The sequence below is a fragment of the Calonectris borealis genome, chromosome 10 (genome assembly GCF_964195595.1).
Source record: "Calonectris borealis chromosome 10, bCalBor7.hap1.2, whole genome shotgun sequence".
Taxonomy (NCBI): domain Eukaryota; kingdom Metazoa; phylum Chordata; class Aves; order Procellariiformes; family Procellariidae; genus Calonectris; species Calonectris borealis.
The window spans coordinates 17509932-17525357 of record NC_134321.1 but is presented as its reverse complement, the minus strand read 5'-3'; the positions used below and the strand labels follow the sequence as shown (position 1 = coordinate 17525357).

General features: G+C 52.4%; 1 protein-coding gene and 1 long non-coding RNA gene across 2 annotated transcripts in view; both read right to left on the bottom strand.

Annotated features, from left to right (window-relative positions):
• Window positions 1–15426, bottom strand: part of LOC142086290 (uncharacterized) — a 380383-nt gene that overhangs the window by 345478 nt on the left and 19479 nt on the right. The window lies entirely within an intron of this gene.
• DUSP7 (dual specificity phosphatase 7) lies at window positions 3725–11939 on the bottom strand. The gene is made up of 3 exons (XM_075159177.1): window positions 11402–11939; window positions 8666–9094; window positions 3725–6123 (listed from the first exon to the last, which is right to left on the bottom strand). Exons 1-3 carry the CDS (start codon window positions 11811–11813, stop codon window positions 5816–5818), a joined length of 1149 nt encoding a protein of 382 aa, XP_075015278.1. The 5' UTR covers window positions 11814–11939; the 3' UTR covers window positions 3725–5815.

The window sequence follows — 15426 nt, the reverse complement described above, 5'->3', positions numbered from 1 at the left end:
ACCATATTGCTCCCCGCTTCACGGTTTCCCAGCAACTAAGGCAAATACCACACAGATGCCACACAAATAGCCATTTCAATTTGAGCATGGCCCCCAGGGAACAGGCACATTTGCTGCTTCATCGTCATGTCACTAGCTGAACCACGTGTGTGAACCACTTCATGACATCGTCATGTCACTAGCTGAACCACGTGTGTGAACCACTTCATGACATCGTCATGTCACTAGCTGAACCACGTGTGTGAACCACTAGCCCGGACCCCACACGGCCCAGCCGGACGTGGCAGCCCCCAGCACCCACTTGCCCCCTTCCCCGCATGGCGAGCAATACAACCGCCAGCACACAGCACAACTGTTTCCCTCATGCCACACTCTTGTGCTGGTGTCTCCCACCCAAAACTCACACCTGGGCCAGGGATCCAGCAGTGACCTCGTGGCAGCGCTGGGTGGCCTTGCTGCAGCCTGTCCTTTGGGCCCGTGCTGCTGGGCGACACAGCAAGAAGGTCAAAAGACAAAGCCAGCAAAAGGGGAACTTTGCAGCTTGAATAAAGGAACTCGCAGGAACAGGACATGGAGGCTGGATGGAACTCCCAAGAGCTGTTCTCGCTACCTCCTGGACATTTCCTCACCTGCCTTCTCATCCCAAATTACATTTAGCCAGCCCAGCACTCTGACCTCAAGCATGATTAAGAGAAAGATTTGAGGAAGCACAGGAGCAAATGACACAAAATCTGGAAGAAAGCCCACTTTCACACACTTTCCGAGCAGCCCAGAGCATGACTATCACAGCCTGTGCCAGTGAGCTGTAAATACAGGGATGTGTTGATTAGCTGAACTATTTACATGCCTTTGCAACACTGCAAATAGCCTGATTTGCTCACATAAAGGATAAAAAAAGAAAATAACAGCCCACAAATAACCTGGTTACCTTGGAAATGTGAGCACCCAAATTCAGATGGTGGCACGAAGAGCCTGCTTTCCCACATGCGTCTCTGGGTGACGCAAGAGCAGGCAAGTTCAGAGCTGCAGAGGTTGACTTGCATCATGCTCAGAGCGTGTTTGATACCACACAAAGAAATAAGGGCCTAGGAGAGTGGTAAGGGTAGACACAAGCGAGGGAAAGCAAGCTACAAGTAACCCCAAAGCCCCTTCCCTGAGCTCATGTCCTGCTTGTTGGGCTCCTGATGCTGCCTCCACCACCCCTTCACACTTTCCTCCTGCGGTTGTTTGGGGCACATCTCCCCTGCCTTTGCGTTGTCTCTCTGTCATTGTCTATGACTGCAAGTAATCCTCACCGCACTGCCCTGGAAACCTACCCTTTGCTCTCCTGTTTCACAAGATGCCAAAGTCACCCTCGTGCTCAGGACATACCTGGTCTCCTTGCCCTTCTGTCTCCGGCTGGGGTGAGCAGCCAGGCTCTGCCAGGCAGCACGGAGGGAGGCAGGAGGGGATGTGCTGTCCAGCGGGCTGCTGGAAGTGTTCAATACCAGCTACCTGGGCTTCCTGGTGCGAAACTGCAGAAGTTTAGCTCTACCTGTGTTCAGAGATCTGTGCTTTTGCCATGACTTGAAACAGAGGGAAAAACTTTTTGAAAGCACCTGGAATCTGTGGTCCCTCTAACTGTTCAAATCAGAGAGGTAAGACAAAGTCATCCATGTGGGGGGGGGAAGATAAATTCCCACTCGTATTGCCTAAGGGCTTGTGGCATCACAAGTGAAAACCCAGGGACAGCAGGTCTCTCTGCCTGTGCAGATTACCCGGTTCTGTAGAGCAGAGCACCACAGAGTGTCTTACAAGCGGCTTGTCTGGAATCAATGGGTTAACCGAGGAGCTTCTCCCTGCTTCATGTGGGAAGCGGTATCCCCTTGCCAAATTCCACCGATCTGAACATAACCAGCTTTCTCACTCAGCCCGTGCTCCTACGCTCAGCTAGCGCTCGTGCCCGCCTCTGCAAGGGAGTGTAGACAGACCCCACGCTCTCTTTTCTCTCTGTAACTATTTCTCCAGCATCGCCCCTTTCCTGATGTCAGTTCTTGTCTCCTCACTAAATTACAGGACATCAGGTCTCCAAGGAAACCCCTCCAAGCCAAGAAGCACAGTGCAAGACATTTGTAAAACACTGATGGCTGAGGACCAGCCAGGCTGGCTGCTCCCTGCTGTTGAGGCCAGGAAGTTTGGAAAAAACTCCTTTGGGTCCTGGAGGAAAGAGCACTTGCAGGTGGCAGGATGGTTTTCAGACAAACCATCTCCTTCCTTTGGCAACGGGGCTTTTGAGTGCAGCAGCGGTGGGATGCTCACAACAGACTTGCATCTCCCAGGATCAGGTACCCCGAGGGAGCTGCCTGCTGAGGAGCAGCCTGGCAGCTGCCTGCACACCCGCTCTTCCACCAAGGCCACTGCAAATAGCAGCTGTGCTGTTCCAGCCAGCCACAACTCAGCTACCGTGCAAATGTGCTTACAGAGCTAATGCTAACTGCTAATATCCTATTCCACACCTTAGCTGAAAATCGTAAGAGGAAATTAGATGAAAGCAAATATAGCCATACACCTGACAAGCTGTTTTGCACTCCTTCAGTGCACAGCCAGCCTCCAGCATGGTTTCCTATCTTCTTCAAGAGCTACTCTACCATGTAATTACAGGGGAAAACCTAAAGGTCTTCTTTTCCCTGCATACCAGGTAGATTTTCATTTGTTGATCCACAAACAGGCCTCTAAATCAATATATAGATTCCCATCATGCAGTCAAGGAGTAAACAAAAATTCTCACATACACGCACACTCCCTTGGCTCCTGCTTCAGCCTCTGACTACCTCCCCTGCTCTGCGACGGACTCTGCACCCGTCAGCCTGAGCTCCTGGAATAAAACTAGCCGTCTTTGGTGCTCGGGCCCTAGGATTAGAAGAACAAGACTACACACACCCCCACTTTGAGGAATTGAACAACTGAATAGATAGTCATTTAATTTCTTGCCATTTAGGCTAAATCAAGGAATGCTGGGGGAAGGGCAGGGGGGAACCCACTCCTGCTCAGTCCTGCCCAGATACAAGCAGAGGTGCGGGGAGCCACAGCTCCCTTAGCTGGGCTGCACTCAGATGCTTGGAGCCACGTTTCAGCCTAAAGCATCCTCATCAGCCCCTCCAGGTTTCCCACAAACCGCTTGCACCCGCAGCCGGGGAGCACAGGGAGACAGCATAGCCCATGTGCGATGTTGCGGGCTGGGGCTTGGCCCCCCCCACCTGAGGATGCAGGAGGGGGCTCCCGCTCTCCATGAGACCCAGAAGCCATCAGGTGGCTGCCCACAAGGCCACAACTTCTTGCTTTCCTACTGAAATAAAGTCTGCTATCACAACAGTTGTGGGCAAGGCCTTGCCATGCCTTTGTAGGCCATGCTTAAACAGCGAACAAAAATGTCTTTAGTTTATCTATTTATTTTTGGCACGGAGGAATGGCTGGGGTCAAAGCCGGTCCCATTCTCAAGTTGTTCTTTGTTCTCCAGTTTATCCAATACCCCATATCCCTCTCCTCACCCTCCCACCTCCCCCTCTCCATTTTACCACAGGTCTTAAAAATTAAGTTGTGCATGAAACCAAACACCACACTTGAACACTGCCCAGCAAATGCTCTTCATGGTCACAGAAGAATACTAATCAACCATAAAAAAATGGGTAAGAGCAGCATGCCCTTATACGGGCAGAGGCTAGACAAGCATCTGACACAAACATCATTTTTAAAGAAAAAATAATATTTATTTGCAATATAAACAAAGTCCCAATATTGGATCAGTATATATAGGGTCACTAATTTTCCTTCATAAGTCAGAAAGCAGAACCATTCCTCACTAACAAGCTCTCATTTGTACTAATCAGAAGATGCATCTTTTTTTTTTTTTTCTTTCCTTTATAGAAGAAAGACCACTAACAGCACAGGAAGCCTTTACAAACCAGCTTAGCTGTAATGCAATACAGATGCACTGTCAAAAAATCCCTGAAAAAATAAATTCCTCCATGAGGTAAGATGCAATTAGGATATTCTCAATTTTCTCACTCGCAACCGTACTTACGCCCATTCTCCCTTCCAATGACCCACGATCCCAACATTGTTGCAAACAAAACCCAACAAACAAACAAACAAAAAACAACCAGAAAACAAGAAAGAGAAGCTCATTCCAACATTCTGGTAACATCTTTAACAAAAAGAACAGTTTCAGGATGTGACAGCGTCAAACATTCCTCCAGATGGAGATTTTTTTTTTATTATTTTTTTCTTTTTCTTGAAAAAAGTACAAAAAAACTGGATATTTAGAAAAAATCCGTGGCTTTTTTTTTTTTTCAGTTACATGAGAGTTAAAGTGGACAGGGAGGGGGGAGAAAGGAGGGACTACATTGCAGCCAATAAAGAAATCTCCAAATCCGTTCTGCCCTCCTCCCAGAAATTATTACCACTTCCTCCCCCTCCCAGCTCAGTATAAGGTGTTTGCCAAACACTAGCCAGAAATATAAACAAGTCTTCTCAGAATAGAAGGCACGGCATAAAGTTATTCGAAAGAGGAAGAAAAAAAAATCAGAACCTCTGTTGAAAGCTCCAATCATCTCAGAATTTGCCAGTTAATATATATATTCATATATATATAAAAAAATTCTCTGTTACAACGCTCTTGTCATCATTTCCACATCTCTTCACTCCCCTCACACGCTCTGTGCGTGACGATTCAGTCCCGTCCCGCTACGCAATCCTCGCTCTGCTCCAGGCGCTCGCCGTGTTCCCCCCTCCACCCCGCACACGTGGGAAAGAATCGAGTGTGCACAAGAAACGCCAACATCACAACTACCTTCTGCGCTCGGGAAGCTGGAATGGTTTCGGGCCAGCTGGATGACGTTAAGTCAGTCAACAGGCAGCAGAGAACGAAGCTGGGCTCAGACATGCTTCTACCAGCTCTGGAGGCTACAAGAGTTTTACCTCTGGCAATAGCAAACAGTGTTTTTGGCAGGGGTGGCATTAAAAAAAAAAAGCTTGCGGCTTAGTCACCTTGGCTGAATCAGTGCAGAGTTTGTGATTGTGAGTGCAGGAGTGGTGAAGGGGTTGCATTTAAGCCCAACTGGCCTTCACACATAACAAAGCTTCCTACCAGATGCTAACAACAACAGCAGCAGCATGTATCTCTCTCTGGAGTACCCAGTAATATGCCAGGACATACCAAGGCTTCACAAAGTGTGCAAAATGCATTTGGTCAATATAAACATTTGATTAAAAAAAAATAATAAATGATCAAACAAGAAACAGAATAAAATACTGGTTTTGCAACCTCGTCTGTACAAACAGTCAGGAACTTACATATTTAAAAAGAGTTTGAACCCAAAGCTCGAGTAAGATCTACCTTTTCTTTTTTTTAAAATCAAAAAAAAGTAAACTTGGGTTTTAAAACAGTCTTGGCCCAACACCTTTTGTTCAAGGTTTCCAAGTGCATAAATCTCCTCACTTTCCACAGCAAGCTAACCCCCGGTAGCTCTTCACACGTGTGCGTGTTCTGACAGTCCCAATGCACCCAGGAAAGCGGTTATTGCCGGTAACAGCTGCGTTCAAAACGCTGTAACATCGCCCGTATTAAATAACCCCCTGTAAAAAGACTACCTCTTCAAACCACTTTGATCAGGATACTAATGAACGGCAGTAGCCTTCTTAAAGCAGCGATCAGGCACCTCTGCCCAGAGAAGCTAGTCGTTTCAGAGCTGCCTGGCAAGACAGATATTTTTGTAAGAGTTGAAATGCTCAAGAGAAGCGATTCGATGCTCGAGTTCCCGACCAGGCAGCATCCCCTTCATGTGGACTCCAGAGTGTTCAGCTGAAACAGGTTGTGGTTGGTGGGGGTGGTGAAGTAGAGCTGTTCGCTGGGCGAGCGGTTGTCGCAAGGGCTGTTGAGTCCCAGAGTCCTCTCAAAGTCCAGGAGCTGGCCCATGAAGTTAAAGTTTGGGGAAATGTTGGATTTTTTCCTTTTCACAAAGTCATAGGCATCGTTCAGGGACAAGTTGAGTTTTTGCATCAAGTAGGCGACAGTGACTGTTACGGACCGGCTGATGCCAGCGAGGCAGTGAACAAGGATCCCACACTTCTTGGAACGGGCCTCATCTGAAACAAGACAAGGGGAAGGGGGAGTCTATTATTCTGCACCAAAACCGCATGGCTTTGGAGCAGGGCCAGGTGGCAGCTGCAAGCTCCCAGAACCAGGACGACTGCCAGAACTGGATCCCCTGCTCCTAGTGACACCATCTTGTGTCCCTTTGACACCCACATCTCTCCCCAAAGAGCTCCTGAGATATTCCCACCGCACGGCGAAGCTGCACATCCCTGTTCCGCACAGCAAGGCTAAGCATCTCACGTGCTTGAGAAGTATTAATCAAGCCTGGCAACACATCCCTTGCCTGGGCAGCATCAGTACCCTCTATTCAAACAGAGAAATGGAGTAACCCACAAAAGGCAGGTGGAGCTGGAGACAACAGCTCTAGGGAGATGCTGGTGGTCGGGCATAGCACACCCAGCTCAACAGCAACTAACTGGGGAAGGCTGCGCACTTGATGCAAGGCTACAGCCCAGCACCATGCAAGCTATTCTCTTCCGCTGTTCTTGTCCTCCTTCCACTAGAAAGTTATCTGAATGTAGCCGAAGCCCATTTAAGCGGAGTCTGAAGTGCAGGAACTTCCCTTATTGTGAAATTGTTCTTTGGGATCGACAGAAACGCACTTCACTACAAACAAACGCTTGTGTTGGAGGAGGCTCTCAGGATGAATGGTAGCAGGGAGCGGGAATGCAGGCTGGACCAAAAAATGGCGAGAGAACAGCGACCAAATTTCCCCTCCCTTACCACCGATTGAAAAGCACACACACACTCATTGTCTCTCGCACAGCCGGAACAGCGTGATCCCTTTATGAATTGACATCTTAGTGCTGAAAGAGGGACACGCCACTGAGAGCACTGAATGCACGCAAGTACCCAGCGCTGCTTACTTCTGGGCAGCCCTATTTGAAGTCCGTCATTTGACTGAGAGCTTGGCAGGGAGGGAGAAGGTGGCAGAAGAAAGAGGATCCTCGGGCAAAGCCAGAGGTAAAAGACGCTCTGGCACCATGAGCGCAGAGAAGGGAGAAGATGATGCAGGCAAAACAAAATCCAGACCCAAGCCACAACAGGTTTTCTGCCCCAGCTTCCAAAACCAGGCAAGAATTTCCAGTACAGTGGGCAATTGCCCCCCAGCATACTCAGCCCTCCTCCCCGTTCTCTCCCCGTTCAACATTTTTCTGAGACATTTCTGCCTTTCATCTGACCTGCGCCGCATTTCTTGGTGTTTGGTTTTAGAGTGAGGTAATCCTCCATTTCCTGTCATTAACTGGAAAGCACAAGCATGGTGTTCACAGAGACATCGTCTGACTGGAGCAGATGGATCCCAAATGCCACATGCCAGCAGGGACCCCACACCTCACCCCTGACGTTTAATACCATGTTCCGTGCGGGAGGTGCAGATGGGTCCCTGCTGCCACACTGAAGCAGCCGCTTCTGACCACAATCATGTTACTAGAGGACAGAAGCTGGGGGCAAAGGAAAGCGCGTGGGAACCAGGGTTTCCGATGGCTGAAAAGCAGCCGAGGACCTACCACCGCTCTGCCCTGTTTCAGGTCTTACAGCACAGCAAGCGAGCGCACGCAGCGGGGTCCGAAACGGGGGGTAACAAAGCAGCATTGAAACGGGCTGCACAGATTTCCCTCGGAAGGTAAAGGTCCCCTTCGCCTTTACCTACACCAATGTTTTTAACCAGATATGAAGCCGTAGGGTTTTTAATAGTTAATGGTGGTAATAACTACCTGTGCCACTCACCCCCCATAAATCAGAAGTCATTAGGCTAACGACCATCACCAGCAGACAGCACGGGTCATGCTGGAAGTGTACATTCCTATTCAGTGCGACAGACACTTCTCACAGAATAAGAAGCAATTTTCAAAGTCAATACTAGCCTGGGAGAAGAGATCTGCCCCTCTGCGCCCCTCCCCACGACCAGCCAAAGCTGTCTCAGGGGCTGTCTGCACAGCAGTTTTTCCAGCTGAGCTCTGCAGTGTAATTATAATCACTAACTCATTGTGTTGACACTTACCTTAGGAGAAGTATCCATACAAGGAGTTAGTTATGCTAGGGCGACTTACAGCGGGAGAGCAACTAGACTAGCAAATCCCCTCGGGAAAAGAAAACATCCCCCCGCCAGATTTTAACCACACTTGGGGCTAAGGAATTGCTGGCACCAGTCACGTTAATGCAACTCCCATCAACACTCATTCCTCCGAGCAAAGCAGGCAAAGGAGCTCCCCATCGCCTCGGTTCAGCCATTTCACACAAGTGCAAATCCCATACAAGGGCAAGAGACAGCGGGGCCGGTCCTACCACTTGCAGGTAACCCAGCCGAGGTGCTGTAAGAGGGCTGAAGTTTGGAAGGGGAAGCCTCCCTGAACCCAGGCAGGGTGACACGCACCAGAAGTGTCACCTCGGCAGCATGACGCTCAGCTGCTAAGCTAGCGCCGATGCTGTGCCCCAGAGAGGTGAGGCCAGAGACGAGCAACAGCCCTGGGAAGCGGCTTGCCACATTCCCAAGCGGTGAGTATGAAAAGAGATGTTCTGCCAACTACCTACCAATGAAAGCAATGGCCTCGGGAAAGAACTGCGAGAGGTTCTGGCTCCAGTGATCTGAGATGGGGATCTGCTTGTACTTGAACTCTCCATCGTGCTCAAACATGTTTGGCAGGTTGGGAGTCACATTCAGGATGTATTTAATGCCGTATTTGCCCAGGACGTCCAAGTTGGTCGAATCTTTGGCACAGCCCAGGTACAGGTAAGGTAGGATCTGGACCGGAAAGGCAGGCTGATTGTTAGGGATGGGGCTGCCGTCCGACTCCGTGGCACTGCTGGGTTCCCTGTCGGATTCACCATCTGAGCAGTCGGAGCTTATCCGCAGCCCTCCCAGGCCAAGGACCGATGCTGGGGGAGAGTTGCTGGGTGAGGAGCTGTCAAGGTTTGTCTCGCAGTGCTCCGAATATTCAGTCTGAAACTTGTTAAAGCCACCTGGGAAGGGGGAAAGGAGAGAGGGAAGGAGAGAGGCAGAGAGAAAAGATGTTTTATTCTTCAGAATGGGGAATGCTTCTACCTGAACACATGTGCATGTTACTTGGCAAGTCTTTGCTGGCAAAAAGTTGGTATACCTTCAACTTCACCCCAAGAAAGGCATCTCCCTGCTCCCCCATCTTCCCTGGGCAGACTGTTAGTGAGCAAACAGGTCCCAGAAAACCAAAGAGTGTTTCTTATGAAGTTCGATATTGCTTGTGATAAATAGGGGCCAAATCTCAATCACAAAAGAAACAAACATCCAAAAATAAAATCAATGTCAAGAGACAATCTCGCCTCCTTTAGCTTCTCAGAAATATGGGTCTGGGGCAGCTTAGGCAAGAACTATTATGCCACCTAGACAGAAAAGCACAGAACTATCTATGAAAAGATAAAGCAAGAACAACAACTACATACCCAGCCCAGGCACTAAAACCCAATAAAATAATTCACCCTCAAGCAGGGAAAGAGGCCGTAAGTTTTGCCACAGAGCGATCCTCACACCTATTTTATCACTACAAACATGTTTTGCGACAGAGAAGTGTCACAGGTTTGTTCTTCACCCAAACTGCAGCAGGCTCAAGGAGAGATGGGACCCTTCGTGTCTGCTCCTAAGTCCTTTTCTCCAGCTCCTCGGCTCAACAGCTTGGGAAGGAAGGCAGAGGCAGGGAAGCAAAAACCCCACCGATCTACCTCCTTTCCAGGCAATATTAAATCCGAGCTCAGCCATCAGTATCTGACACTGACAAATGGTTTAATTAGAAAGGCCTCCTGGAAACTTTGTTAGTGGGTTCGGCGGTTGTGGCAGGGTCACTGAGCAGGACAGACAGCTCCTGCCACATCCATTCATGAAAAAGGCTCGTCCTCGTCTTCCTCCTCCCCCCCGCGCCGCCAGACAGCGCCGAGGAGCCATTTTGGAATTTTAATTGGAAACATTTCCCACCGAGGCTCCCGGAAAAATGCAGAGAAAGGGACTCAGCTCCTCCCCTGCCCATCGGGAAGAGCTTAGGAGTAACTTCAAAGCTGCTCCTTCCTGCTAGGGATGAGGACGATGGGGAGAGAAACGGGAAGACAAAGTGAAGGAGCAACGCAGCCCCATCGGGAAACCCCAAACCGGGATCGGGGATTCAGCCACCAGCACAGGGCGGGAGCGGAGGGACGGGAGGGAAAAGCGGGATCAACCCCTATGCTTGGGGCCTGGCTGCCCCCCACCAAGTCACCTTGGAGGAGGCTTGTGCAGGAAGCGCAGACTGGTCCCCAAATACCTGCCTGTCCCCCTGCCACCCCAACCGCGTAGCAGGGGCTCCCTCGGCTACCCAAAAAGGGTCTATCAAGAAGCAGCAGTGTTTTTTAAAGGGCTGCGAGTGGCAACTTTCTTCACCACTCTCCCCCCCAACACTCCTCCGCTCTCCTGTTATTTCTGCCTCAAACCTGCCACCCAGCGACCGGACTGGGAGGACTGGGAGGATGGGAAGGGTCCCAGCAGCCCAGCTGTGGGCTCTGCTCAGCCCGCTGCGGAGGCCTGCTGGGATCTTTCAAAATGGCCAACCCCCCTCCCCCCCCCAAAAAAAAAAAAACCAACCAAAACCCCAAACCATCCCAGCCCTCACGAAAGGGCATGTGCGGGGCTCCCCGCCCCTCCATCGCCCGGCCCCGGGGGAGCCGTCGGGCTGCCCCCTCCCAGCCCCGCCAGCAGGGAAAGGGGGAGAAAAACCCAAGCGCTCGCTTGTCGGAGATGGGGGAGTGAAGGAAAAAAAACGGGGGGCTCTTCTGCAACCCCCCAAATCTGGCCATCCCTTCCGGAGGGGCTGGAGAGAAGCCTGGCGCCGGGGCGGGGAGCCCCCGAAAGGCCCCCTCCGCGGAGCAGAGGCGAGGGGCGCCCTGGGGGGCGGCAGCGGTGCCCAGCCGAGGTCGGCTTGGGACAGGGCAGCGCTGGAGGGGACGCCCCGGCGGCGGGGTTGGGGGGCTCCCTCCCGCCGCTGCCGGGGAGGCGACGCAGGAAGAAACGGGGCGCTCCCGGCCGCTTCCAGCCTGCGACCATTTTGTGCCCGGGATTAAAGCGGGATGCAGAGGGGAAAAAAAAAAATATATATAAAAAAAAAAAAATTAATCAGGCTGAGGGAGGTGAGGGGAGGAAGCAAAACAACCCAGCCACCTCCGGCCGGCCAGGGGATGGGCGGCCGGCGATGCAGGGGCCGGCCGGAGCTGCGGGGAGAGGCGGGCCGGACAAGGGCTGCGGGGCTGGAGGAAGGGCGGGGGGCACCTCACCTTTCAGGTAATAGGCTTTGCAGCCGTCATCGCGCAGCTTCTGGAGCAGGAGCCCCAGGACCGAGGTGGCGGCGCCGCCGTCCTGCCAGTCGGCGGTGGCCTCGTCGTAGAGCAGCACGGTGTCGGCCTTGCAGCGCTTGACGAAGCGCTCCTTGTCCTCGTGGTTGGGGATGATGGAGCGGATGGGCAGGTTGCCCTTCTTGAGGCGGCGGAGCATGAGCCCGGGGATGGCCAGGTTGATGGCCGTCTCGATGTGCGAGCTCTCGAAGAGCTCGTGGGGGCGGCAGTCGAGCAGCAGCAGCGAGCGGCCGCCGCCCGACTCCAGCTCCTCCTGCAGCCACTCCGCGCTCTTGCACGGCATCGCCGCAGCCATGGGCGCCCGCGGGGAGCTCCCCCAGACCTGCGTTTTCATGGGGCTCGGCAGCGGCGGCCGCCAGCGCCCGGCCCACCGGCCACCCACGCGGCGGCCGGACGCGGCCCCGCTCCGCTGCTCCCCCCGGGCCCGGGTGGGCTCGCGCTGTGCCGGACGCAGCGCCGCTCCGCACGGCCGTGGGTGCGCGCTGCCTGCGGCCCGGAGCGCGGCGGCCCCCGCTCTGCCCTACGCGGTGCGCCCCATCCCGGCGGCCTCAATTAAAGCGGGGCTTCGCCGGCGGCTCGGCGTGTCATGCCTCGGGAGGCGGGGCGGGCAGCGGGGCCGGCCGAGCAGCAGCACGCCCCGCCCGGCGCGGATCAGCGCGGCGCGGCACCGCGCACACGCACCGGGCAGTGCGGCCCCGCGCGGAGACCCCGCCCACCGCCGCGCGTCACCGCCTCCCGCCACGCCCCAAGCGCCAATGAGGCGCGGCGGCGGAAAGCGGGCGAGCCCTATATGGGCAGGGGGCGGGGCCTGCGCGGCGCCGGCGGCGGGGGCAGAGCGCGGGAAGGCGCGCGGGGGGCCGCAGACCCGCGGCCCGCGGCCCACGCTGCCGGGAGCCCGCGCTGCTGCCGGGCAAAGCCAGCCCGCCGCGCCGGGCCTGGGCGCCGCCCCCTTGCGCCCCCGCCAGGTTTCAGCCAAAAGTTTAAGAAAAAGTTACGGGAGTGAAGAGACACGGTCCACGGGCCAGCAGGTGTGGAGGCCTGCGTGGGTTTTGAGTGGGTCATGCCCAGCCCTGCCTCGTCTTTGACAGCAATGCACAATTCCAAAATAAAATTGGCTGAGACTCCTTAAGCCTCGGGATTCCCTTTCGTTCTCAGAATGAGCCTCAAAATAGATGATTTTATCCATGCATCCTAGTTTATTTTTAGAGTATCTTCCCCATTGGTATCCACTACTATAAATACAAACCTTTTGTGCTGCAATACTGAAATTTCAAGACAGGAATGTAACTGGAGGCATCCTTCTGGTTTCTTTCCATCCTTTACATGCCTTTTCATGTGAATCAGTTCTCCGGTACCAGAAGTTTTCCGTGCCTCACATAAACCGTTCCTGTTACAAAATAGATTTGATCTTTCTCTTTTTAATGAGCGGGATGACATTAAAAACATGATTTTGTATGAGCTGCTTCTGTTGCAGTCTATTTTCATCATGCAGGCAGTCAAACACTGATGGGTTGCTCAGAGAGGTTGAGCAATCTCCAGCCTTGTTGGTTTTCAAGATTCGACTCGGCACAGCCCAGGTAACCTGCTCTGACCTCAGGGCTGACCCGGCTTTAAGGAGGAGGTTTGACTAGAGCCCTCCTGTGGTCCCTTCTCACCTGGGTTATCCTACAAACTCTCCAAATTCCCATGGGCATCAGTGGGAGGAGGAATGGCTCCTCGTCCCCAGTCTGGGACAGATGAGCCATTCCTTTTTTGCCCTAACTTCTGTTCTCTTTAGCCTTTTACTATAAACTTTCTCAGCAAATACTGTTACAAGGGGAAGAGTCAGCGTCTGTCTCACCAGCAGATTCCCAGGCTCAGCGACCTGACTAGGTCTCCACAGGGTTTTTTCCCAGCTGGCTGAATGTCAAGACCTGGGCTGTATCTTGTGTAACAGGAAAGATATTGTTCTTTAAAACACCCCCCCAGGCAAACAAAAACGCACGCGCACGCGCACACACACACACAATCTTCGTCTTAATATTATTTAAAACTGTGCTGTTCAAATGACATTGTGTCAAGGCAAAAAATACAAATCAGATTGTATTTAAGGATACTTTTTATCCAGTCAAGACCTGCTTTTCTCAAAGTCAAGATCTATTACTGAAACTATAACAGAGCCACTGTCTCCTCAGTGGTCTTTTATATACCCTTGATACATAAAATATCCCAAGGAGGCCATTTGCCTCTGTTTTTAGTACAAAAGCAGCACTCAGCTGTGCTGGGGTCCCTGTCTCCTTTTAATCTAATCCACAAGTCTGGTTCCTAATGAAAAATACAGACTCAACACAGCAATTGAGCACATGCTTAACTTTGAGCGCATTGAGCATCCCGTTGCAACACACTCCATGATTTCAGCAGGACCGTGCTCCGAACCCTTCGTGGATTTCATCGGCATCAGCAAAATAAACGGCTTGTTCTACATCGCTTTTTTTTGTGACTCAAGTGTGCCCGAGAAAGCGGAACAGCAGAAGCCGTCCACTTCCCCTTGCCCAGTTTATTTTTACCACTGGTTGCTGTGGGAGGCTATTGTGATTCAGTGTTGCAGTAGGAAGTTACTAACGCTGCTCTTGCAGCAGAGGATGTTGAGGTTCTTATGCAAGCCACAGTGAAAATAGCTGACCTTTCAGTATGTTTATCAAAGCACCTTCAATTCATAAGGGGAACAGCAGCGGGTTGTGCAAAGAACTTACATCTGGGTCTAAAGCCCTTGGTGTACTGAAAACTGCCCAGAAACCTTACGGGGACTCCTTGGCTCCTCTTCTGCGGCACGAGGGAGGCAGGTGTAACCACCAGCGTGCGGTGCTGTGAAACCAGAAGAGAAATGTTTCACCTCCATTTTGCGGTCACATTAGCAACCACATAAGTTTCGGGACAGGCTCCAGGCATATCACCTGCAGAGGCAAGACCAGATTTCGCCCTGACGAGGGCGAAAGCAAAATAATGTCACCTAACACTGCTGTGGCATCCTCTGCCTGCCCAGCCAGGAGCTGAGGGACATTGGGAGGGGAGCAACAGAGATTCCCCTCGCTTCTCCCATCCCTGGGCCCTCAGGAGTACGGCTCATCCTGGTGAATTCCCACTGCAACCCAGCAGGCAGGTGCAGGCAGGGCTGCAGCTGCAGGCCGGGCAGCGCAGCGGGCAGCGGCTGGTGCCAGCCTGTCGGCATGCTGCCCTCTTGAGTCAGCCGCTCCAAAATGCACCGCAGCCAAAAGCTGGACCGAGTTACCTCCATCCCCCAGCGCCAGGCTCCCTTTGCCAGGCCCTACATCCTCCCCGCAGCAGCCAGGGCTGCCGTCCAGGGGGATTTCTTCCACGGAAGAAGAAACCTCTACTCTGCAGAGAGCCGTGGGTGCCCCCTTCAAATCCCCTCCCAAGGAGAAGGCACCTCGCGCCCGCGAGGTTTCCCAAAAGGTAGGCTGGGGCCAGGATGCTGTGCGCCAGCACCTCCTCCAGCACAGCGGGGCTGGCCAGGGCTCAGGGGTCTTGGTGGTGTTTGTCTCACCATGTACATGGCTTTGCTGACAGCTAGAAGATCAGCACGTGTCCAGAAATGAGCAGCTTTCGGCTCAACTCCAATGAGTCCCGAGCGCTTGCAACAAGGACAGCACAAAGTGCTCCTTGCTCCAGCACAAAGGTCTCCAGGGAGACCTTCTTGCACCTTTCCATACTGATAAGAAAGACGGGGACTAACTTTTTAGCAGGTCCTGCTGTGACAGGACAAGGGTTAATGGTTTTAAACTAAAAAAGGATAGATTTAAATTAGATATAAGGAAGAAATTTTTTACAATAAGGGTGGTGAAACACTGGCACAGGTTGCCCAGAGAGGTGGTAGTTGCTGCATCCCTGGAAACATTCAAGGTCAGCTTGGAAGGGGCTCTGAGCAACCTGATCCAGTTGAAGATGTC

Excerpts from the sequence above, each read along its gene's own strand:
- DUSP7 (XM_075159177.1), bottom strand. The coding sequence starts at position 11,813 with ATGAAAACGCAGGTCTGGGGGAGCTCCCCGCGGGCGCCCATGGCTGCG. Across the intron at positions 9,095-11,401 it reads CAAAGCCTATTACCTGAAAG|GTGGCTTTAACAAGTTTCAG; the intron begins GTGAGGTGCCCC and ends CCCCCTTCCCAG. Across the intron at positions 6,124-8,665 it reads CGAGGCCATTGCTTTCATTG|ATGAGGCCCGTTCCAAGAAG; the intron begins GTAGGTAGTTGG and ends GTCTTGTTTCAG.